This window comes from Cebus imitator, unplaced genomic scaffold (assembly GCF_001604975.1).
Source record: "Cebus imitator isolate Cc_AM_T3 unplaced genomic scaffold, Cebus_imitator-1.0 Scaffold48, whole genome shotgun sequence".
Lineage (NCBI taxonomy): Eukaryota > Metazoa > Chordata > Mammalia > Primates > Cebidae > Cebus > Cebus imitator.
Window position 1 is genome coordinate 6,346,515 of NW_016107363.1, and position 25,959 is coordinate 6,372,473.

Below are 25,959 nucleotides of genomic sequence, written 5' to 3' on the forward strand. Positions count from 1 at the left end.
TAGCAGCTTTATGAGTGATAGCCAAAAACTGGAAACCCCCCAAATGTCCATTCACAGGAGAATGTACCACCAAACTACGACAGAGCCTCCAAATGGAATATTTAATTCAGAAATCAAGAGGAATGAACTCTTGACATAAGCAGCCACACTGATGAATCTTAAACACACAGCTGAGTAAAAGAAGCCAGACCCAGCCAGGCACAGTGGCTCATGCCTGTAATCCCAGCACTTTGGGAGGCCAAGGCAGGCGGATCATGAGGTCAGGAGTTCGAGACAGCCTGACCAACATGGTGAAACCCTGTCTCTACTAAAAACACAAAAGATGTTCTATGTCCTGAAATTTCCCTCATGGGACTGCCCCTGTGTTCCCTCCACTTCGGCAACCTGACCTCCTTGCTGCTACTGAATACACTGGGTACACCCCAGCTCAGACCTTTGCACTAACCGCTGACCCTGCCCCAGGATGTCTTCTTGGCTAACTCCCGGCTTCCTTCAAGTCTGTGTACATATCTCATCTTCCTATGGAGACCCATCTGAGCATCTATTGATGACCACGTGTGGTCCCCACTTGCCACCAGCCTCCCCCTTGCCCTTCTCTATGCTTCCTTTTTCCCCTAGTCTCTCCGGTCTCCTACCTCACTATCTACCTTACTTATTCATTATGCTTATTGTCTACCTCCCACGCTAGAATGTGAACAGAAACGCCACAAGGACAGGGACCTTTGTTGTGTTCACCAAGGCATCCAAGCCCTTGGACAGTTGAAGGAACAAACAGATGGAATTTGAGAGGCTGGCAGGGAGGGGCAAGGCTGCAGAGGCCTTGTAGGCCTGGGGGAAGCATGTGGGTTTGAGTCCCACTGCAAAGGGAAGACACAGAAGAGTTCCAAGGAAGGCAGAATCCGGGTCTGAGTTATGCTTTAAAAGCTCACTCTGGAGTCTGTGGAAAACGACTTGAAGGGGAGCCATACGGTTTGGCTCTGTGTCCCCATTCAAATCTCATCTCAAACTGTAATCCACACATGTTGAGGGAGGAACCTCGTGGGAGGTGATTGGCTCATGGGGGCAGTTCCCCCGCTGCTGTTCTCACGACAGTGAGTGAGTTCTCATGAACAGTGGGTGAGTTCTCACGAAAATGAGTGAGTTCTCACAAGAGCTGATGGCTTTAAAGTGTGGCACTTCCTTGAGCACACGCTCTCTCTCTCCTGTGCCGTGCAAAAGGTGCCTTGCTTCCCCTTCACCTTTTGCCTTATTGTAAGTTTCCTGGAGCCTCTCCAGCCATGTGGAACTGTGAGTCAATTAAACCTCTTTTGTTTATAAGTTACCTAGTGTCAGGTAGTATCTTTATAGTAGTGTGAAAACCGACTTAATACAGAGAGCAAGTTACTGTCGGTGCCAAGGCATTCAGAGGTTCCCAGGCTGGGGTGGCAGCATGGAGACCTGGGAGAAGTGGATAGACTCCAGAAATTCACTAGAGGTGGACTCACCAGGCCTGGGGGATCAGACGACCGTGGAGTTGCAGGAAGACAGGGCAAGGAAGGCTCCCAGGCTCCTGGCCTGAGCAACAGGGTCAGAACAGAGCCATGTGCTGAGGTGGGGGAGACAGGAGAGGCGCAGTTTGGAGGCTTGGGGTGTCAAGAGTTCTCTTTGGGCCATGGTGAGTTTCAGGTGTCTATTAGACTTTCAAGTGGAAATGTCAAGTAGCTGAATGGACAAGGTCAAAGCTCAGAAACACAGTCTAGATTGAAAATATATAATACATTAGGGGAATGTTGGCTTAGAGTTCTCTTTAAAGCCCCGAGAATGTAGAGAGAGAAGAGAAGATGTCCAAGAACTGTCCCTGAGGACCAAACCCTGAAGCCTTCTGATCTGGCCCTTGAAGAATGAGGACTTTGCCAGGAAGGTAGGGAGAAGGCAGTCCAGGCTGAAGGAACGGCCTGGGCATGAGCTCCACCTAAAAGAACATGGGTCTCAGGGCTCTTTGAAACTGTGCAAGTCATCCAAAACAAAGAAAGCCCAAGAAACTGTCACAGCCAAGGCAGCCAGAGGGGCATGAAGACTGAATGTCATACCGTATTCTGGAGGTATCTTGGAACAGAAAAGGGATATTAGGTAAAAACTCAGGAAATCTGAATAAAATATGGACTTCAGTTAGCAGTAATGCATCAATATGGCCTATTAATTGTAATAAATGCACCATACAACTAACATGTATAGCTGCATACATATAAGGTGTTAATAACAGGAAAACTGTGTGTGGAGTATAAGAGAACTCTCTGTACTATCTCCTAACTTTTCCCGAAATCTAAAACTGTTCTTAAAAATAATAAAGTTTATTTAAAAAAAAAAAAGAGCAAGAGTCTCATAAATGTGCACATGGGCACACACACATACATGCATTCCAAAGACTATAGTAATTTTTTTTCTCTGGAGAGGACTTTGACCCTGGCCAGTCCCTTCGGTGCCCAAAAGACTTAGAGACATTGTGAATATCTCATCACCCCTCCCCCTGCCAAAGAACCAAGGGTCCTCACCTCCACCTACTTTCTTTCTGTTTACAGAAAACATACTCTCCTCAGGCCAGATTACATAGTGAAAATGAGAAGCAGAGACTAAATGGCTCAGGTAAGTCAGACTCACCTAGAATTCCTAGGTGCGGCCAGAGTCCATCCCTTCAGCATGCTCCACAAAAGCACATCCCATAGCCACAATTTCCCTGAATCCCACTTTGCTCGACAGTTGGTTTTGTTTCCCCCTTGCAGCAAAAGTTCTGACACTATCTGGGTTGAAATTCTCGCTCTACTACTAACTTACTATGTGATCTAGAGCACTATGTGATCTTAAGCCTCTTATAAGAGCCTTATTTCCTTAAAATAAGGCTGTAAAAGGGGCATAACCATAGCTTGATCAATGACCTATCGAGTGGATTAAATGAGATGAACTGTAAATTGGATATAATTTCATCTTCTGAGGAAAGGATATAAGATAGTAAATGCCAAATGGCTGGCATCGTGCCTGGCACTCCTGAATGCTGGTTGTTGACGACAGACACGATCAGTGTGGCCAATCAGTGAGGCCCCCAAAGATCAAGTGTTACCTTGGGCCCCTGACTGGTGTCTGAGGTGTGGCAGGTGGGTCTTCGGGACACTGGATCGTGTCTGGGGAGCAGAGAGGTACAGGACCTCTGAGTCAGAGCAGAGGCTGGGTCTGGGCAGTGGCCATGGGCCAACCAAAGAGAGCTTGGCCAACAGTTGACCTTGGAGGTACCAAGGCTCGTACCAACGCTGGAAACAGGTGGCAAAATGGAGGTGGTACTGCGTGGTTGAGACCCCAACCCCCACTTCAAGATTCCCTGGCCCCTTTAGAAGTGGCCTCAAACAGAGGCCATCCAGTACCCTGGACAGCTCCAGGAGTCTCTGGATTTCAGGGGCACAAGTTTTGTGGGCTGAGAACTGGGTTGGGTCTTGGTTGTGCACACATGGGCAAGCCACCTCACCTCCCTGAGTCTCAACGCCCTCACCTGTAAACTGGAGGGAATACCCACCTTTCAGGGCTGTTGTGATGAGTGAATTAGATAACAGAGAGGCAGAGAAACAGATGGCCAAGTTCTGAAGTCAGACCACCTGCATTCATATATCCCAGCCCCACACTGTGTGACTTCAGAGAAATAGCTTCACCCTTTCTGAGCCTCAGTTTTCTCTCATCTGCAATGTTAATAGACCCGGCTTCATATGATTCTGAAGATTAAATGAAACAGAACATGAAGCACACAAATAACATTAGTTTTTGTTTTAGAAGAAACTTATCATCACCAGACACAGAATAGATCCTCAAAATTGCCAGCTTCTTGTATCTCCCAAAACCCCCGGGAGAGCTTGGCACCTCCCACCTTTAGACCTGATTGGCCCACTCACTTCTGATTATTACAGACACCCCACAAAGCCAGAGAAAGCCATCTTGTGGAGTTCCACAGGCCTCCGCCCTAGCCCCCAGCAAAGACCCTGCCTCTCAGTGCCACCCACCCCATGCTACTTGGGACATGTATTAAAGTACCAGCATACACTTCCACCAGCCTCTGTTATGAGCTACACGCTCCCTCTCTCGCTCGCTCGCTCTCGCTCTCTTGTCTGTCTCTTTCTTTCAGCTGATTAACCTCACAACCCTATGAAGAAAGTGCTCTGGTTATCACCATTTTACAGATGAGGAAACTGAGTTTCTGCGAGGTTAGGTAACTAAATCGTGGGGTCACACAGCTGTTAAATGGTGGCAGTGGGACCTAATCCCAGGTATGGCACTTCAGAACCCCACGCCTGCTGGTAGCATCAACGAGGCCAGCGGCCAAAGAAAGGGGAAGAGTAGGTGGGAGACCGACCGACCGAGGCTGAAATCAGGACACTGTGTTCTCGCCTTGGCTGTGGAACCCCGGGTCTAGGAGTCCTCACTGCAGACGCTCCCCCGCGCCCTGCCTGCTACTTGGGCGCGGGCACCTGCCCTGGTTCCTGTCCCCCTTCTTCCCCCGGCGGCGGTGTCTCTCCCTCCGCCTGCCCCCCCCACCGCCCTCCCCCCGCCCACGCCGCCGCGGTAACCTGACCCTCGGCGGGGTTTGGGCCTTGGGGCCGCGTCACTGTCGCGGAGGCGCTTGGGCTCGGGACTATGCTCCTGCAGTGCGCTCCGAGCCCGCAGTGCTGGCTCCGCAGTAGGACACGCAGGGGCATGGCGCAGAGGCTAGGCGAATGGGCCCGGGGGCCCTCTGATGCCACCGGGCTCTACAGAGCCGTGCTCCTCAGGTCGGGTAAGTGGGAGCAACGCCACCTTCGCCGCAGGAAGAGCGCGAGGAGAGTTTGCGGGTGCACGGTCCTCAGTCCCTGGAAGGTCCGCCGCTGGGGGCCTCTGCTTCGTTGCTCTGCTTCTTTCCTAACCTCTGTCATTCTGTTTGCTTGTTTGTTTGTCTGTTTGTTTGAGACAAGGTCCCATTCTTTCTCCCAGGCTGGAGTGCAGTGGTGAAATCATAGCTCGCTGCAGCCTCCAACTCCTGGGCTCAAGCAGTCCTCCTGCCTCAGCCTCCCGAGTAGCTGGGACCACAGGTGGGCACCACCACACCCGGCTAATTTTTTTTTTTTTTTTTTTTGGTAGAGAAAAGGTTTCTCTAGTATTGTCCACGCTGATCTCTAACTCCTGGGCTCAAGCGATCCTCCCATCATTCTTTTTAATTACTTTTTTTTCTTTCTTCCTTTCTCCTTTCTGCCTTTCTTCCCTTCCTTTTCTCCTTCCCTCTTCCTGAATTCATCCTTTTGGGGATCTTTGACACACATTGCTGTCTACCTATGTGTGAGAACACGCGCACACAGTTTCTCACTACTGAAGTCCTGCGGGGTTCCATCTCCTGGCTGATCTCTTAGAGACACAGAAGTGTGCAAAGGTGGCTGTAGGCGCGGGAGGTTTGGGCCAGGAGAGAGGAAAGTGGGCACGACCCGAGCAGCAGGCAATGGGGCGTAAAGAAGCAGGAGTGGCTGAGGGAGGTCCGCTATCCAGTGGGGCGCGACACAGGGTGGGGAGGGAAGGAATGGCAGAGCTACGACAGCAACCGCTTTCTGTACGTGGCCATGCAGCGATTTGGAAGGAAAACGGGTGGTTTTATTTGCTACGGTTGAGGGGGTGGGTGGCCGGAGCTTTTTCTCTTCCATCTTTTTGTTTGCTTGTTTGCGGTAAGCGGGTGTTGCTTTCCTACTCAAAACAATAGGAGGCCTTTTTATTTAGAAAAATGAAGTTAATATAATATATGACCAGTGTCCAAATAATTTGGAGAATACAGGAATCCGGGGAGAAAGAGAGAAAGCAAAGCCTCCATAAGCTTTTGGGGTATTTCCTTCCGGACTCCCCTTGGAGACAGACGTTTGGAAGAAGGTGAAACTCGATCTCGTGCTGGGGGGGGTCCCTGCTCAGTGGGGGTCCGTGATTACAAAGCGTCAAGGGACTTGGGCTCACAGGCCAGTTATCCTCTGCCTTGGACGAGGAGCTCGCCCCACCCGTGGGCCTGCCCGCAGACCCCTGGAGCCGAAAGCGTGAGGCAAACCAGCTCCGCGTCTGCAGCAGCGGTGCCTGTCCCGGTGCCTGTCCCCGCTCCCGCCCGGCCAGCTCTGGAACTGCTCGCCTCTCTCACTTAGGCCCCGCCTCCCTCCGGGAGACCCCTCCGCCTAGTTAAGGGAACCACAGTTCTCCAAGTCCCAAAACAAGAGTTGGCCCAAACTTCAGGACTGGCGGTGCCTTCCTAAAGGAGGGTCTCAAATCTGGCTGAGGCGGGGCAGGCAGAGAGGGAGAAGCTCTTTGGGAGGCCAAGGCAGGCAGATCACTTGGGGTCAGGCATTGGTTACCAGCCTGGCCAACATGGTGAAACCCTGTCTCTACTAAAAATACAAAAATTAGCTGGGCATGATGGCCGGCGTCTATAATCTCAGCTACTCAGAAGGCTGAGGTTGGAGAATCACTTGAACCAGGGAGGCGGAGGCTGCAGTGAGCCGAGATTGTGTCACTGCACTCCAACCTGGACAACAGAGCAAGACTCTGTCTCCAAATAGTAATAATAATTTAATGAGGTGGCGCGTACCTATAGTTCCAGCTACTTGGGAGGCCAAGGCAGGAGAGTCACTTGAACCCAGTAGGCGGAGGTTGCAGTGAGCCGAGATCACGCCACTGCCCTCCAGCCTGGCGACATAGTAAGACTCCGTCTCAGAAAAAACAAAAAAAATCTTGAATGCTCTTAAAACGAGTTATCAACATAATGGCTACCACTTACAGCGGCAGGCACTATGTGCACTACGTGAAGGGCTTTCCATATGGTATCTTCTTTGTTCCTCAAAAACTCACCTGTCCCATTTTAGGGAAGAGGATACAGAGAGTTGAAGGTCACCTAATTGTCCAGTAATGGAGCCAGAATTGGGGTCTGGTTTGGCGCCAGAGTCCATGCTCTTAATCCCAGCGCTGGAAGGGTCACCCCTGTGGAATAACTCCTGTTGGGCCATGCCTGGAAGGCAATACAGTCCTGTAGTTCAAGTCTACCTGAGGGTCATTACCTGCATCCTAGCTGGAGCTCAGGTCATGTTCCTGGAAGGGAGGAAAGCATCTCTCTCTGCCCTGTGGACAAAAGGGCACCTCCCCAGGTACCTGTGGGCATCAGCAACTATACTCCTCTGCAGCCAGAGGGGAAGACGCAGCCTCCATCCCTGCCTCTGCCAGGTAGGGCCGCCAGATAAAATACAGGGCACAGTTCCATCTGAATCTCAGAGAAACAACAAACCACATTTTAGTGTAAGCATGTTCCAAATATTTCATGAAATATACTAAAAAGTTTCTTGGTGCTCATTAGAAATGAAAATGTAACTTAGATGTGTAGCATTTGTATTTCGTACATCTAGCAACTATGCTTCAGGGAATCATGAATGTGCTTGATTCGACAGCTATGGTCTGCGCAGATTCTCCTGTGCACACGCGTAAGCACAAACACACACGCTCTCTCTCACATCCTCTCCCCATCTGTAGGTTCACTGTGCTTCTTGTCTGACTACAAGGGAATTAAAACATACTGGGGGTGGGGGCACCCCAGGGTCCTTCTGCAGCTAAGAGACCAAATTAACCATGCCTAATTGCAGCTGGGTGGAGAGCCAGCTTTTGAAAGAAGACTCTAAGTTCTTCCCCACCCCCTCACACTTTCCTGTTTTCACGCTTGAAATCCCTCGACTGGGTAAATTCTTCCCGGTTCAAACTTGTAAAGGCGACTCTCATTCCTTTTATAATCTCTCCACAGATCTCATGACAGATTCTTTCTGCCAGTACAGCTTCTTCTCCCTTCGAGTCCTTTCAGCCGAGCATGTTTGAGGGGCAGGGGGGCACAGTTTGATCCTAGGGCTGTTTTGTGGGTGGCTGCTCAGAAACCCCACTGAGGCCTTGAAAAGGGGCCTTGGAGATTCAGACTGAATACAGGGCTGAGGAGGAAGTTTTGAGTTGCCGTGGAAACTTCTTATTTGATGTTTTCAGGCCAGATAAGCTGTTCGAGGTGCCCATCTTGGAGAAAGGGGGCAAAAATGAATGGAAAGCTGTTTGGGGAGGTTATTTCTGCACCCTGCAGCCCAGCCCACTACAGATGCAGGAGAACTCTCCAGCTCCCTGTCAGGACTGCCTCCCCTGGTCTTCCCTGTCCCCTTCCTTTGCGTTCCTCTGTTTCCCAAGAAATCAGAGTTAAAAAGGGACAGACGGAAGACAGGGAGGGGTGTGCCCGGCCTCTGTGCTTCCCCTTCAATGCCCCAACTCACCGGGGGGCTGAGCGAGTATGCAGATCCCCAGGCCCCTGGCCTCCCAGAGTCCTTCCTTTTAGAAGAATTGGAAGACCTCCAGGGAAAGCCACACACAAGGAGGCAGGAGGCAGCGACTGGGGCTTGAATTCTGCAGTTACCTGGAGTAAACGCCTCAAAGGCTGGCTTGTTGAGAAGGCCTCTGTTTTCCCATACTCAAACGGATGTAACCGAGCCAGATGTGATTCCTAACTACAGTTGGTTGGGAAAGGTTGCTCTTTCTCACATTTTTAATTCTTAGAGTCTTTTTCTGATAACAAAAGCAATATATACTTGGGCCTTTTTTTTTAAGCTACAAACATTACAGAAATATAGTACCAACGGCCTGTATGCTATAGAAGAATGATCCTCAAACTCTTTAATATAAATGAACCCCCAGAGGAGTATGTTAAAAATCCAAATTCCACGGCAGCTCATGCCTGTGATCCTAGCATTTTGGGAGGCTGAAGCAGGAAGAACACTTGAGGCCAGGAGTTCAAGACCAGCATGGGAAATGTAGTGAGGTCTCATTTCTACAGAAAATAAAAAATTAGCTGGGCATGGTGGCACATGCCTGTAGTCTCAGCTACTTGGAAGACGGAGGTAGGAGGCTTGCTTGATCCCAGGAGGTCAAGGCTGCAGTGAGCTGAGATGGCACCACTGCACTTAGCCTAGGTGACAAAGTAACACCCTGTCTCAAAGAAACAACCATAACAACAACAAAAAAATCCAGATTTTTAGGTTGCTCCCTCACAGGTTCTGAGGAGCTATGCAAGAGCATGTCCCAGTAATTCCATTTTTAGCACTCATTTCAAATGATGTCTACTAATAATATTTGAGGTACATTGATCTAGCGCTGACCTCTGCTAACACAGTAGTGTATTTGCCTCCACACTGGTTCTTTTTGTATATACCAACTTTTTTGTCTTGAGAAACAAAAGAGATTCTACTACATATGATTTCTCATTAAGTATGTAGGAGACCTTTTTCAGGTCGATCCATAGACGTGTCTATTGGCTGCATCTCATCCTGGGGTGTGGCATTGTCTCTTACTGATGGAGTGTGGCCTGGGAAAGGGCGGTTGTTGACTTCTGATCTCATGTATAGTTGCACCTGCATGTGGGCACACAGCAAGACGGTCCCGTAACAAGCTCAGCGCTATCAAGGTTTTTGGCATCTTCAGGTTAACAATAGTTATCAAGCCTTTCAGCACTGGGACGAGAAGATAGGTAGGTCCCTGCCCTGGGGCTCGCAGTCTGATGGGTTTGTATACAAGTTGGACGTGAGAAGAGTTTTTGTGGGAGAAGTACAGTGACTCCCCACTTCCCCAGGGAAAATGATGCCCAATATCCGGGATGCCTGCCCAGTTCTCGCTGGCTGTCAGGCGCGTGTTCCTCTGGAGTATACTGGGTGACGGGCTTCTGTCTTCTCCAGGGATGAGTAGGAACTGTCAGAAGCTCCTCCGTTCCACGATCCTTCTTACTCCCCAGCTGTTAGAAAGCACTAAGGGCCGGGTACAGTGGCTCACACCTATAATCCCAGCACTTTTCAGAGGCCAAGGTGGGCTAATCACCTGAGGTCAACAGTTTGAGAACAGCCTGACCAACATGCTGAAACCCTGTCTCTACTAAAAGTACAAAAATTAGCCAGGTGTAGTGGTGGGCGCCTGTAATCCTAGTGGAGGTTGCAGTGAGCCAAGATTGCACCACTGCACTCCAGCCTGGATGACAGAGCAAGACTTAAAAAAAAAAGTCTTTCTTAAAAAAAAACAAAAGTAGAAGAAGAAGGCACTGGAATTGGTTCAGCTGAGCCACCATAGATTGTAGGAAATACTCAAAATACTTCTTTGCAGAGGAGGACAATGTGTGTAAAGAAGCAGGGTCAGCAGAGAGTGGCTTGACAGGAGTCTAGCTGTCCTCTTCTACCATCAGAGTTTGGGAAAGTTAAGGCAGAGCAGGATGGGAGGCTTAGGCGGCTACCATTCAAAATAACTCAAGAAATGCAGAATTGGGGAAGAAGAAACAAAACGGACCACGCGTTGTTTCCAGAAAATTGTTTTATACCTGAGAATTTGAGGCCCTGTAAGTTTAAGTGGTTCCAGAATGGCCAGCTTGGCCAAGGCTCCCTGGACATGCCTGCCAGCCTACTTTTATGTTTTACATTCACACGTTCATTCATTAAGCCACTACTTCTGGAACACATATTCTGCCAGGCAAAATGTGCCATGCTGGGCTCTCAAAATGTGCCAAGAGAGACACAGAGTCCAGGTCTCTCTTGCAGAAAAGTCCTATATGTTGAGCTTTGACTGTGTGCTTCACTAATGTCACCTCAGCCGTGTCATCTCTCAACCACCCTGGTATGCTCCACATTTGACAAACACAGAAACCAAGATGCAGAGACACTGAGTGGCTGCCGAAGGGGCTGGTGCTGGAGCCAGGGCTGACACATGAGCCTGATGAGACCCAGACACGATGCCTCCACTCTCCCACGCTGTTCTGTTGGCTCCTCTGTGAAGTTCCAATGACGTTCAGGGTATCCGGAAAACGCTGTATATGGAGTTTCTGACCCATGCATGGATAATCAAGAACCGACACAATGCTAAGCAATTTGTCCTCCCTTTACACCCCACCCTTTCCCCCACCAGAGCCATTTTCGCCTAAAGAATCCACATCACTGCAGCAGGAAGCTTGGCTTCCCCGCCCATGGAGAAGTGCTGGAATCCACTCTTGCCCGACCCTCCCATAAGAAACAAGGGAAATTCCTTGACGTGAGCCGCCTTGCTCAGAACAAAGCTTGGCATGTTTCTTATTCCTCATCAATCTGACAAAATAGGTATTTATTTGTGCCTCTCAAGCGTGTGGCTTGGACATGATGTTCCGCATCGTGGAAGTGGCCGTGCACCAAGTGAAATATCCGTTACTATAGTAACAGTTCCTTTTATTGATACCAGAATAAACAGGAATGCAAAGCCTGTTTCACTTGTTGGCACATTTCAGCTGCCTCCCGTTCCCAGGAGTTTAAGAACCGCCCTCTAGAGGCAGCCCTCCTTGCTAGTCCGGGACTTCCCGGTGGAGTGAAGAGCCCAGCAACACGCTCCTGACTTCCCTTCCCAAGGACTCGGCCTGAGAAGTAAGACCATCTCTGTTCTGTTTCACCTGCTGTCGAGAGGGGTGCTGTTTGGGAGGAGGTGGAAGGGAAGGAGGGCAGACCCCGTGCACTGAAGTGGGCTGTCAGAGGAGCTGAGTGCTTTGAGTTTAGGTACCTGGGCTATGTCTCTGCATCCGTAAAATGATACGGGAGATACCTCCTGGCACCCTGGGTTTTGGAAAAGGGTAGGAGACAAAGAAGAGAGCCCTCAGACACAGCCCCGCATTCTTGTTGATCTTTTTCTGCTGCAAACTTAGATGAATCTGAATTAATGCATGATATAGCCTCACCTAAGTCAATTATCACACAGTATGGGGGATTAATTCTCCGCACAACCAACAGAACACAGGTTTCAGCATCAGAGCTTGGCTCAGATTCAAGCTCTTTCATTTACTGGTTGTGTGATTTGGGGAAATCAGATGACTTCCCGGAACCTCAGTTTCCTCAACTGTAAAAAGAGGGTAATGACAGTACCCACCTTCTCAGTCTGTCGTCTGAATTTCATATTTCATGAGATCTGGCTGCTAGGTGCTTAGCACCGTGCACGGCACACAGTGTGTGTAGGTTAACGTGTGAAGGGCCTGCCTTTCTGGTGGATTTGGCTTTAGCGCTTTGTAATACAAGGCAAGTCTGAGATTGGGCCAGAAATCAAGAGTTATAGGATTGGGTATGCCACTTTGTGAAACTGCTACCAAACCCGGGTGGCTTCAGGCTTTGAGGCAGCCCCCACGCCTGTGTCTCTGGGTGGCTTAGATCCTGAGTGGTCCTCTTAGCTCTGTTGGTGGTAATTCCCCCCTGGAATTTTCTCTGCAGAGGCATCTGCCAGGTGAAGTGGCTGGCATCACGCCACTAATGAGCCAGCAGGGATTCCAGGTCTGTGGGGGCTTGTTCCAGATCAACTGAACAACGCTGTCTGCTAACCTTGCTAAGGACCCTCCAGGTCTAGCCCTGGACTCTGGTATTTAATTGGTTCAAAATCCTAAATGCCCACCCAACATTCTCCTCCCGAGGTAGGAAATTACAGCAGACCCAAGGCAAAATGTTCAGGAAGTCAGCCTTGAGTCATTGCCTCCAAATGGACAAGCAGCTCTGCTGGGGGCTTCTGGGCATCGACCAGAGGCTGCTGGGGGATCTGGAGGTGGCTCCCAGATATGCTGTTGTTTGACTGCAGGCCAGTGAGATACAAATAGGCACTTTCCCCATGGAGAGGAAAAAAGCCAGAAGGATCAGGAAATCCAGTGACCATGCTTGTCACTTTTACTGAATGCCTCTTTTTTCTTTGCCAGTCGTTATTTTGAAAGCCTCTCTTCTTTTTTGCCCCGCCATCCCATTATATGCTGAACCAAGAGGGTTCTGAATGTGTTCTGAATCCAGCAGCTTGAACAGTAATGAGGAAGCAGGAAGTGGGGGCAGAAGACGGAAGGCCACCAGCTGGTCCTCTCCTAAACAGAGAGCAGCCTGAGGCCAGATAGGCCTGTGGATTCTAGCTTAAGCCCAAAGCTGCTAGGGCCAGGCTGGGGTTCCCCAGTGAGAGTCTGTATTTCGCATAGGCTAGGAGTCCTCAAGTTAGAAGGCCTCCATGTTCTCATCTATAAAATGGGCTCACACAGCCTCTTCATTGGGGCTTCTTGACTATCCAGAGAGAGAAAAGGACATAATCCTGCTTTGTCAACTAAAAGACATTTTGCACCTTGAAGACAGTAGAGCGGCAGAAAGAGCACTGAATTTGGAATCCAAAGGTCCTGGCTTTGCTGCTTACTCTCTGCGTGCCTTGAGACAAGTAACTTGGCCTCTCTGAGCCTTGGTTTTCTCATCTACAAAACGGGGTACCACTGGCTGCCTCTGAGGGTGATTTTGAGATCCAGATCAAATCTGGAGTGGTGGCCACAAGGTTTCTTCAGGACAGAAGTACCATGGTTTGTCTTCAGTGGGCATCACTCTGCCAGGAGCTGGGCTAAGCCATCGTGCACATTATATCACTTGATCTTCCAAACTGCCCATGAATAGGCTGTTATCCTTGCTGTATAGAGGCTCAGAAGGGTTAAGCTACTTGGCCAAAGTAACACAGCTGGGAAAGATTGCCATCATGAATCAAACGCAGTCTGTCTCCACTAAACCATCTGCTTTAACCATTGCTTTACTGGTTCCTGTGTCATTTGTTACAACTGATGCCATCAAAGACAGAAACAGAACTACCAGGACAGGGGAGAGGCAAGTGGAAGGGACATTAAGGCCTTAGACAGCCTGGGGTCCCACGGCTGTTAAGATAAACAGGGCCCCAAGACTCCATCAGTGCAGCTCCCATTCTGTCCCCCCTTACTCTCTCCTGTGGATGGGGGCGCCAGTGTTTGGTTTCGAAGCTGCCACCCTGCATTAGCCATGCATGCCCCAGTGGCCTGGAGAGCTCACCCTGGGAGCAGCAGCGATCCCAGCTGAGCCTTGCTGGGTATGGGGCCAACGTCCTGTGGAGCTGCTGGCAAGGAGCTGTGGGGCCTCTTGGGTCACAGAGAAACCAGGGAGCAACCAAGCAAGGGCCTCCCAATCTCTCCTCAGACTTCTTATTATCCCCACCCCAGGAAAAACAACGTCAGGCCCATAGTCTGCATATTAAGTGAGAATTATTTGCCCGTCCTATAGTCATGCAAGACACTCAATTTAGGTCTCACCTCCTGGTGGCCTCCACCCCATGCCCAGCACTTGAGCTCATCCAATCTTCACAGCATCACAGTTCCACAGAGGAGCATCCCAGAGGTTAAAGGCCCGCCCAAGGTCACAAAGCCGCTAAGAACTATGACCTTAATCAGATCTGCTCATCATAACCAGGCCAGCTACAGTCAGCTGAGATCACTCAAGGCTGAGGCAAAGAAGTTTGTGTTTTGGGTTTGTTTTTTTTAACTCCATGGTTTACAAAGTTGGCTGACTCTAGGAATCACCTAGGGAGCTTTAAAAAATCCCCAAGGCCAAGCAGTGTCCCCAAGCCAGTTAAATCAGAATCCCTGTGGTGGGACTCAGGCCTTGGAATTTTTGAAACTTCCTGTGGTGATGCTAATATGCAGCCAAGCTGAGATCCACTGATTTAAGCAGTGCGGTTTCTGAGGATGAAAAGGCTCCCTCTAGGACTAGGAATGGGGTTTGTTAATAGTGATTGTTAATAGCAGCTGACAGGGTGGTCACACTGCCAGTCCAGGGGCACCATTCCCAGTTTAATCTGTGGGAGCTGAGGACTTGGTGTTGTGATGTGCACAACCGGCCTGCTGTATGTGGCAGCCCCAGTAGCCAGCACCAAGCGCTCCGCTCTGCACTAGGCATTGGCCAAGCACCTTGCAAGTATCACCTCGTTTATGATGCCACAACTTCATAGAGGAGGATTCTACAGTAATGCCCATTTTGCAGAGAAGGAAACACCAGCTCAAAAGCAGCTGTCCCATCTCAACTCTGCTGTTCACTAGGAAACCCCCGTAGAGAATAAGAGGGCATGGTGTGTCTCAGGGCTGTGGGATTTGGTCTAAAGGCTGTAGTTTCCAGGCTCCAGCTCCAGAGGGTAGGGAGGCAGGGACAAAGCTAACATTCAAATCCAGGTCTGAATGGCTCCAGCCTCCTTATCCGTCTGCCTCCTCCTGCATTTCTTTAACAGCCGTGAAGAATACGAACGAGAGCCACTTACCTTTCTCCTTCCTGATTGGCCTGCTCCTCCCTCTCCCTGCCAGCTCTTTTCCTGGGTGTTCACCTTTTTCTTTCCAGAGAGGACCTGTCTCATGCCCACTTCCCCTCTTGGCCCTCCATGGCCACTCCCCTGATGGAGCCCAGAGTCTTGGATCTCTTGGGATGCCCAGCAGCCTTGGGAACAACCCCAGACCTCTGCCTTAGGAGGCCCAGCTGACCGCCCAAGACAGCCTGGATTTTCTTGGCCTCACACCTGTGCTTTGTTGAGTGCTCTCTTTTATAACAAGACCTGTGTGAGGTTCTTCTCCCAGAGGCCTCGGTTGAATAAACTAACAGGAAGGCTGGCTCAGCTTTCTAAGTCCTGGGGGGCCCCCGAAGCCCTCCCCACCCCATCCCTCGTAGGTGCATACATGGATCTCACAGGGGTTGTTTGCTGGGGCTCAGCACCCTGAGTGGCAAAGGCAATGGTTTTTCTCCTGCAGCTCTGAGCTAAGGCACCAGCCACATCCTTCAGGGTTCACGCCTCACCCACCACACCAGCCTGGCCTCAGGGAAACACTGTCATCCACAGCTCACTGCTAATTTAATTAATTTTTTTTTTTAAAAAAAGGCCTGGAGCAAACCATTGAGCCAGAGCTGGCATAAGATGGGACTTGGGGTGCGGAGCTGGCTTCATAATTGACAGGGCCCAGTGCAAGATAAAAAAGGAGGGTCACTTGTTCAGATTGCATTTGGAATTTCAAGACAGTGACAACAGGTCAAACCAAACAGGGCCCCTCTTTCAAGGACGACCCTATGTGACAGAGCCCCACTGCCTGGCCCTGGGGCAGCCAACCCACCAGCTGGCTGGCAACTGAGGTATGGGGTGAAGGGCTCAGCCAGGCCAATCAGAGATTTTTTCCCTGGAATTTAACAGGAGAGAGAGACAGAGACCACCCACTGGAAGTGAAGGAAACCAAAGTCATAAAACATCCCAAGGCCTCTGACAGTTTCCCCACACAGCAGCCAGAACGACCTTTTTAAAAGTGAATCAGGCACGCCTTTCCCCGACTTGAACCCACCCGTCCACCCTCACTCCAGACGCCTCCCCGTCACTCAGCTCACACCACTCCAGCACACTGTGTCTTTTTGTTCCTCAAACAGACCCAGCTTGTTCAAGGTACATGAGTCACACATGCTGTTCCCTAGGCCCCAAACGGCCTCCCTCCTCATCTTAACTGTCAGATCGTCAAGTCACCTCCTCAGAGAGGCCCTCCCCGCACCTGGCTGACAGCGGGTCCCTCCTTAGTCCCTACGGGAGCCTGGAGCCGTTTGTGGTCTTCTGTTTTCATTGGCTTGTGTGTGCGCTGACGGTCGGCCTCCCTAGCAGAGTGTGGGTTCTGTGAGCGCCAGGACCTCGCTTGTTCAGTTCTCTTCTATGTGTCCAGTGTCTACCACAGTGCCAGGAAAATCACAGGAACATGAACACTTGTGGAATGCATGACTATTTTTATTAAATTATGCATTTTCTCAGTGGTCATTCACATTACGCAGGAGCTCTTGATGTTGTGTACTTAATTTGTATCTGGCCACAATCGTCGAGTGTGCTCAATTCCAAATGCTTTTCTGTTCATCCTTTTGGGAATTCTGGGTATATCGCTATATCCATGCAAATATTAAGGCTGCCTTCTCCTTTTCTAAAGATATCCAACTTATTCTATTTCCTGCCTTATCGCTTTGGCGACAGACAGTGAGTTCTTTTAAGAATGAGTGGCTGATGAAAAGCGAGCAGCTCTGGAAGATTTAGGGGGCACAGAGGGACTAAGAGCAGGTGAACAGCCAGGGAGGCAAGGTAGTTATTAAAGTGCGGCATGAGCTGAATAGGAGAGCCGAGGTCACGGGAAGGAAAGAGCACAGCTGAGAATTACTCAGTCAAAGGATGGGCGACACTTGACAACAGGAGTAGGCAGCAAAAGAGGGAAGATCCCAAAGCTCCAATCTGAATCCAGGCGTCCTAATGCACTGGCACCCAGAGAGCTTGATCCCACGGACAAGAAAATATCAAGTGCTCATTTTAAAGTAACTATAAATACTGATCACCTTTTAAGGACCAAAAAATTAGGAAGGATATAACCTGAAAGCAAACAGCCACATGAAAAAGATGAGAAAAAAGTTAATTAGAATTCTCATTTTAGAAACGGTCCTGAGAATGTGAATTGACATGTCTGTGCTCTGACACTTCATCTGGCTACATCCAAAATACCTTACATTAACCACCTCTTTCTCCAGGTTACACAGCACCTGCCAGGGGTCATCATAGAAAAGCCAAACACGGATCTGGTGGCCACCATTGCAAAGTACAATCTCCCGTTTGACGCCTACATTCCCAACCTGTCACCTTGCAATGTGCACCCCGCCAAACCCCTCCTTTGTATTTCCCGACCCCAACAAGCTGTTTGCCGCTTCCAGGTTTTCACACATCCCCGTTCATCCTCAAAACTGCATTCGGTTAGGGAATGGTTCTCACCCTCTTCCTAGTGTGGGGGCGGAAATGTCTGTCCACAGGTAACATGGTGGCCCTCGAGAGGGAGCCGATGCCTGGTGTTCCAAGTAGGGACACACGTTCCCAGTGGTCACATGAAAACCACATGCCGCAGGGCACTGGTTTCCCAAGACCAAAGAACACTTCGAAAGTTGTATTGAAGAAAATTGTGTGAAAGTTGTGTGAAGAAAGTTACCAACAAATGTGTATTGATCACCTACTGCATTCCAGACCAGACACTGCCAGCTGTCAGGAACTGGCATATGATAGGGGCTCAACCTCTGCAAAGCCAGACTCATGAAGAGGGCACAGCTAATGTCCACATTTTCACCAAAATCACTATAAGCAGCTCATGGTCAGGCAGTGTCTATAACTTTGAGGCCTTTTTTTTTTTTAAATCAGTCTCTTTCTCTGTCTCTCTCTCTCTGTCCTTGCTCTTGGGCATTTCAAGGATAAGGAGCCAGTTTGCAGAAGAGGGAGCCGTTGTGTCTGAATTTTAAGTAAACTGACAGATTTGAAACTGCTGTGGTGGAAGTGGGGCCATTGAGTGGCCAGACATTTGACAACTATGCCTTTACTATTAGGAACAGCATTCTCTGAATTTCATCCTCTCCTCTTTGATGTGAAGAATGAAAAGCTGAACAGTTCCGCAAGAGAATTTGGAACTGTGCTAGAGAGTCAGACAATGAAGGGTAATGCTTTCTTTTTATCACTGAATTCATCCAAATTGTTTTTACAAATACATATGAGTCTTTTTAAATATATTTTTCCTTTTCTGTTAAAGTTCATTGAAAAACAGAAACTCAAACATAATTCCATGTATAGTGGGTGAAAACTGTGGTTTGCAAAGTCAGGCCAAAAGTTTACGTGTGTCAGCCCGTACCTTGAGGCCCATTATCACTTGACTTCCATACTCCAGACACATCGAGCACTCCAACTCTGACGGCTCTGGGCATGCATTCAGTCATGGTTTCCATTTTTATAAGTGAAGAAACTAAGGCTCAGAAGGTCAGGTAGCTTGCCCAGGTGTGCGCAGTAGCAGGTGGCCAAGATCCATCTGACATGAAAACCTTGCCCTTCAACTGTGCCCCACGGGGCAGGGTGGGATGAGAGGCTCAGCTCTGAGCAACTCCTCTGTCCATCTCTACAGCCTCCATGTACTCGGAGATCCAGAGGGAGCGGGCAGACATCGGGGGACTGATGGCCCGGCCGGAATACAGAGAGTGGAACCCAGAGCTCATCAAGCCCAAGAAGCTGCTGAACCCCGTGAAGGCCTCTCGGAGCCACCAGGAGCTGCACCGGGAGCTGCTCATGAACCATAGAAGGTGGGGATGAGGCCCTGTGGCCCCGGCGAGGCAAGCACCTGGTCCTGTGGGACTTAGGGAGATGCCCCTGGAGGAAAGTAGGGCTGGCTCTCATCCTGGGGCTTCTGGAGACTGAGGAGAGCTGGGTGTGCCCTACATGATCCCCAGCAAAACCTGCAACGGCCCCATCCCCAGCGGGCCCCTGGGAACCAGAGGGACCCAAAAAGCCCTGTTCTCTCACCCAGCCACCCGTTTCATGCCCACACTCCAGATACATTTACTGAGTACATGCTATGTGTTGGGCGCTGAGTCTAGACCTGGGGGTGCAAGAATGAATGGGACCCAGTTCCTAACCTAACAGACGGGGACAGGTGCACAGCCAGGCATTAGGATGGGTACATTGGCCTGAGACCCCAGAGGAGGAACCCGAGAGGGGTCTAAAATGACTTCACAGGAGCGGTGCTGCTTCAGCTATGACCTGAAGGGGGATTGGAGTCAGCCAGGCCGCGGGGTAGGTGTTGTGTGGCAGAGGGAACTGCATATGCAAATGAGCAGGAAACAGGAACTGCTCACTGTGCCTCGGGCATTGATTGTGCGGTACCGGCCAGGGCAGAGGATGGACTGAGGAAGGGTCTACAGCGGGGGCGCAGGTCTGATCGCGCTTCAGAAGGGCCCTCCTGGTGAGGTGTACGGATGGGGGAGCTCACAGTACCGAATCGGGCAGGAATATTGCCGAGGCCCAGGATGGTGGCTGGCTCTTCCGGGGCAGTCTGTGGTGAGCATTGACAGAGACAGGCCAGAGGGGCATCTGGGAGGTGGCAGGGCTGGGATGGGGCAATTGATGGGACGTGAGTTGTAGGAGAGGATGGCTGAGCCCCTCACCTCCGGAGGACGGGGAAATAAATACTCCTGCTCACCGGTAACAGCCTGAACGCAGCAGTGCTTTCAGAGCTCCCTCTGCTGACCGTCTCTGGTATTAGAGCCGGTTGTGATTGCCATTCCTGTTTTCAGCTGCTACCGACATCCTCGCAGTTACTTTGTACACTGAGGGGCTTTTGTTGTTTTCAGTTAGTATTATAATATAAGCATTCTCTCTGAATAGCTTTTAGGCTCATCCCTTTAATATCAAAAAACAGGCCGGGCACGGTGGCTCAAGCCTGTAATCCCAGCACTTTGGGAGGCCAAGGCGGGTGGATCACGAGGTCAAGAGATCGAGACCATCCTGGTCAACATGGTGAAACCCCGTCTCTACTAAAAATACAAAAAATTAGCTGGGCATGGTGGCACGTGCCTGTAATCCCAGCTACTCAGGAGGCTGAGGCAGGAGAATTGCCTGAACCCAGGAGGCAGAGGCTGCGGTGAGCCGAGATCGCGCCATTGCACTCCAGCCTGGGTAACAAGAGCGAAACTCCGTCTCAAAAAAAAAAAAAAAAAAAAAAAAAAAAAAAATATATATATATATATATATATATCAAAAAACATCACCACAATCAAAAATAAAAGTTTAAAGATAAACCAGAGAAAGTATTTGCATATACAGAAAAAAAAAGAATATATTCAGATCTCTTAAAACCCACAAAGAAAGACGAATCAAAAGTAATACAGTACAGTGAGACGTGGTGGCTCACACCTGTCATCCCCACACTTTGGGAGGCCGAGGCAGGAGGATCACTTGATCCCAGGAGTTCAAGGCTGCAGTGAGCTATGATTGTGCCACTGCACTCCAGTCTGGGCAACAGAGCGAGTGCTTGTCTGTAAAAATAATAATAATAATACAGTTTATTCACAAAAGAAGAAATGCAAATGGCTGGTAAACATATCAAATGTTGTCCCATGTGACTAATAAAGAAACAAATGAAAACCAGGTATTATTCCATGCCTACCAGATTCTCGAATATAAAAAGACTGGCTGGTGACGGTGGGGAGAAACAGATGCTCCCGTCCACCGTTCTCAGGAGGATACACTGGATAACGTTTCTCAGGCACAGGGAGATCTGTGTACCTAAAATCTTTTAAAGGAGCCTGGCCCAGCAATTCTACCTTTAGAAACATATCCTGAGAAAATAACCAGAAATAACATAAAACCTGGTCCCTGCAGTCAGACAGGCCAGGGTTCAAATCCTCATTTGGCCTATCTGTAGCTGTGACTTGGACTGGTATCTTCAGCTCTAGAGGTCTCAGTTTTCATCTCTGTAAAATGGGGCAGTAATAAGTCCACCTCCAAGGCTACAGGGAGGATTGCACAAGGCAATAGTGGAGGGTGGTGTCACGGCAGGATGAAGACCTGAGGCTGGGGGAGGCAGGAAGGTGATGGTCTCCTGACGGCTCCTCCCTCCCCACTCCAGGGGCCTCGGCACGGACAGCAAGCCAGAGCTGCAGCGCGTCCTGGAGCACCGACGGCGGAACCAGCTCCTCAAGAAGAAGAAGGAGGAGCTGGAGGCCAAGCGACTGCAGTGTCCCCTTGAGCAGGAGCTGCTGAGACGGCAGCAGAGGCTGAACCAGGTGGGTGACAGGCACCCAGCAGGGGACCACGCATCCTCCAGGGTGATCCCCTGGCCCAGGGAGGAGCTCTGCTGTGGCAGAGGGAAGAGGGTCAGCAGACAGAGCACTGGACTATGAGTCCACCCCCAGCCTGAGTCCTCCCTCTGCCATTTGCTTTGCTGGGCCCTTAGGGCAAGTGGCTTCCCCTCTCTGAACCTCAGCTTCCTCACTGGCCCAGTGTCCTGCATGCTGATTCTGATTTCATTCCCATAATTGTCTGGTGAGCCAGGTGTCATTCCCACTTTAGAGATGGGGAACCTGAGGCCCAGAGGAGGTGAGTGATAGAACCCGACTTCACAAGGAGAACGCAGTCTGATGCTCTGTGCCCCAGCTACCAGGCTGGCAGCAAAGCCCATCCCCAGGCTGGTTCTGTTCCCCCACTGTGTGGGCCCTCGGTCCCAACTCCGTGGGTTTTCAGAGTAGGAATCCCCGTAGCCCCACCCACCTCACTCCTCTGCTTCTCCCTCCTTCAGCTGGAAAAACCACCGGAGAAGGAAGAAGATCACGCCCCGGAGTTTATTAAAGTCAGGGAGAACCTGCGGAGAATCGCCACGCTGACCAGCGAAGAGAGGGCGCTGTAGGGCCGGCTGCTGGGGCTCGGGCCACCACGCACCCCAGCCTGGACACCCTCCTCCAGCCCTTCTGCACCTGGCAGCCCTGGGCCCCAGGCCTTGGGACGTCTGTGATGTTTCCACCTGCTTCTGTAGAAATGTGTCGCCCCAGAGGACCTGGCTCTCCCTGGGAGGCCGGGGGCCCTAAGCTCCCAGGCTTTTCCTTCCAAGCACCCAAGCCCTCCTGCTCCAAGAGGGAAACCTGCGCCCCTCCCTGCAGGGGACTTGGAGCCCTACACGGGAGGCTTTTCTGGCAGAATTGAGGAGGAAGAGGCAGCCCTCTGGCTTGGCAAGCCTTCTCTTCTGCCCAGGCCTTCCCACCGGGAATCTCCAAGGCTCCCTGGGGCCCCGCTTCTCCGTGCACCCCAGCTCCTAGGTCTCAGAGAACTCCCCCACCTGTAGTTTTACCTGCAGCCAGCAGAGCTTAGCTTCAAGGCACCCCAAAGCCACTGAGGGGGGGAAGGGCAGAGCAGACGGCAGGTGGCCTAGTTGGAGGCATCCCGGCCACGTGGGAGGGGGCTAACACAGACGGCTGTTTAGGGTCTTCCCTCACCCATGCATTCATCATCCCCTCCGCACAGCGCCCAGTCCAGGCCTTCTAACCACACCCAGCCAGGGTGGCCGCCTTCCTGCACCTAGAGGTCTGCTTCACAAATTTGATAGTGCACAAAAATCACTGGGGGTCTTCTTAAAATACAGCTTCTAATTCAGTAGATCTGGGGTGAGGGCTGAGATCCTGCATTTCTAACAAGCTCCCAGGTGAGGTGGAGGCTGCTGGTGTGAGGACCCTGCTGTGAGCCGCAAGGCCAGAGTGCCCAGGGCTGGTGTATATTAGAAATATTGGCCAGGCGTGGTGGCTCATGCCTGTAATCCCAGCACTTTGGGAGGCCGAGGTGGGCAGATCACCTGAGGTCAGGAGTTTGAGACCAGCCTGGCCAAGATGGTGAAACCTCATCTCTAATAAAAATGCAGAAATTAGCCGGGTGTGGTGGTGGACGCCTGTAATCCCAGCTACTCTGGAGGCTGACGCAGGAGAATCGCTTGAACCTGGGAGATGGAGGTTGCGGTGAGCCGAGACTGTGCCACTGCACTCCAGCCTGAACGACAGAGGGAGACTCCATCTCAAAAACATAAATAATACAAATAAATAAACATCACCCCTGAAGCCATCACTGCCTCACACCTCCCATGGCTGATGCCCCAGGAATTCCCACCTCTCAAACATACCTGGCCCCACCCCACCTCTGTAACCCAGGGATTCTTCATTATCCACCCCACCCAGACCCCCACCCCAGGGATTCCCCATGAAGACTTTGGCCTCGCAAATTGTGTTGGTTATGCAAGTGTTGTTTTAATCAGAGATGTACGTGATTGCCAATCTGCATTTCTTACCAGTGTGACCACACTGTTATGATGCAATTCTAGCCAAAAAAAAAAAAAGAAAAAGATTTTTTTTAAACATTTTCCTACAGTCTTATGGAAAGCAAATATATAATAATTTCCAATAGGCTTCTGGAATAGAAACAGTGGTTTAAAGACCGCACCGCTACCTTTATGGGCTGGCCCCTTTGAGTCTCCCAACCCCTACCTGGGCCAACTCCAATGAAATCATCCATTTTTCTTCTTCAGAAGGCCTTTCCTGTGGATACCCACATATTTTAACCTTTTGCTGTTATCCCATTTTTGAAGATTTAGGGAATGAGCCAGGCCTGTTTCTTTTCCCCTGAAATCCCTGCCTCTGGCTTCGTAAACCCCTCATCTGAGGTGACAGAGCAGTGCTGGGATAGCATCTCCTTTCACTCCCCAAAAACTGCCACAAAGAGCAGCCACTGGCATGTGCTTCGATTCCTGGAGGCAAACGTGGGACTGTCAGGAGGAAAGGGATTGTCCTGGTCTTACTCATAGCTGGGCGATTTGAGGGGGACCGAAGTCAGGCTTTTCCCGTGTGTGCTGCCAGCACAGGGCTGTACACGCAGAGATTCCGCCTGTGTGTGTGTGTACAAGTCAAGCTCCGAGAGGCTCCTGAATGTGACTGGCGTGCTGAGAATGTGGTTACGCTGTTTAACGCCTGCCAGGTGAGGGTTACGCTGAAGATGCACAATCCCTAAAATAAAGATCACCACTTCCCCAAAGAAGCAGCCGCCAGGTCCATGTGTTGTTCAGACATGTGAAAAGAAGCAAGACAGAGGTTCCCAGATGGACGAGGGCTCTCCAAGGGAATGCCTAGGGCTTCACCCAGTGGTCTCCAGAAGTGCTCCTTGGAGGCAACAAATCATTCCATGAAGCCCCAGAAGCAGATGGGACCTCAAGCGTCACGCCCTCCAGGGCAGCCGTGCAGACACCCTCGATTCCCAACTCCATCTCTCCAGCCACTCCAACTGTGGAGGCTGTAAATCCAGATTCTCACTGTTCCAGTCTCCTTTGCAGCTTAGGATGACTGTGATCAGCTATGGTCAATGAAATGGAAGAGGAAGGGTCTTCTGGGAAAGCTTATGCTTTTCCGATAAAAGGCATAGGCATGGCTAATACCTCCCTGGCCCTCTTCTTCCTGCCTTGATTGAGGGTGTGATGCCTGGAGCCACAGCAGCCACCTTGCTACCATGAGAAAAAGGCCAAGAGAATCACAGTCATTGACCCTATCACTATTTCACCAAGTCAATGCCAGCAGCCATCCTTCTCCTCTTGTAAATAAAATAAATCCCTCTTTGTTTAAACCATTGTCGGTCAGTCTCTGTTACTTGCAACCAAAATTATCCCTAACTGACACAGAAGGCCAGTCCCTGCCTGTCCAAAATTACCTGCAGGCTGGGCTAAAACTCCAGATTCAACTTTCCTATCAGAAGCCTATTGGATCAGGATCCCCAATTGCAGTGCATGGGATCTGTTTTTCTCCACCTTCCCCATAGAGCCTGCCTGGCCTGAGTCTGAAAACTGGTACTCGAACATCACTAATGCACACATCATTCAACAAATATTTGTCAAGTGCCTGCTCTGTGCCAGGAAGAATGCCACGGGCTAGGGCACGGTGGAGAACAAAGATGCAGGGCCTACCCCTCATCCTGATGACTGCAGTGGCCTCTCCCCACTGGTCTCCCCTACTGGCCTTGTCCCTACAGCCTGATCTCAACAGAGGAGCCAAAATCATCCTGTTCCAGACTAAGGCAGAACTTGACTCTGCACGGAGCCCTCCCTGGCTCCCAGTGGAGCCTCCTGCCTTCCAGGTGGGCCTGCGAGTCCAGTTCCCTCTTAGCCTCTGACCTCCTTCCTGTGCTCTCTCCCTCGCTCACACAGCCCCAGTCAGCCTGGCCTCCTGCCCTCTCCAGGCATGCCCCATCTCCATGCCTTCCCACCTGCTCTTCCCCAGCCGGGAGTATCCTTCCCTCCAAGAACCGCCCGGCCCACCCTCTCACTTTCTTCAGGACTTTCATCATGCTCCTTCTAAATGAGGTCCCTTTTAGCCACCCCATCTAAAATCTCAACTTCTCCAGCCTTCCTCTGTCTGTCTTGCCTTCTTTTTCCTCCTTAGCATTTATCACCATTGAACATAACCTATATTTTACTAATTTGTCTCATGTGTCCCTCCTAATGATAATGTCAGCTCCATGAGGGCGGAGATTCTTGTTTCTCTCATTTACTGCTGAATCCCTAGTGCACAGGGCCCAGAGAAGGTGCTCACAAAGTATTTGTTGAATGAATGAATGAGAAGCCCCTTCTCCCTCTGCAATATACCTAGCCTCTTCCCAGGCCCAGCCCATAACAACCAGAAAAGGCCCCACCTGCCTCCTTCCTCCACAGTCTCCACCCTGACCTACAGGTGTTTATTTGGTTGGAAACCCTCCTCTACCCTCTTG

The 25,959-nt window shown here is 50.5% G+C and overlaps 1 protein-coding gene across 3 annotated transcripts in view; it reads left to right on the top strand.

Moving 5' to 3' along the window:
• The window catches only part of FAM107A (family with sequence similarity 107 member A), a 50,753-nt gene extending 28,434 nt beyond the window's left edge, over positions 1–22,319 (top strand). Inside the window, exons 2-5 of one of the 3 annotated variants that reach the window (XM_017527422.1) lie at positions 2,559–2,622; positions 18,803–18,977; positions 21,302–21,458; positions 21,971–22,313. In XM_017527422.1, the coding sequence (XP_017382911.1) occupies positions 2,559–2,622; positions 18,803–18,977; positions 21,302–21,458; positions 21,971–22,078 (504 nt within the window). In that variant the 3' untranslated portion in view covers positions 22,079–22,313. Of the gene's footprint in view, positions 1–2,558; positions 2,623–4,580; positions 4,790–10,999; positions 11,451–18,802; positions 18,978–21,301; positions 21,459–21,970 lie in introns of those variants that run through there. The other 2 variants (XM_017527421.2, XM_017527423.2) reach the window with 2 other exon arrangements.
• Positions 22,320–25,959: the final 3,640 nt, after the last annotated feature.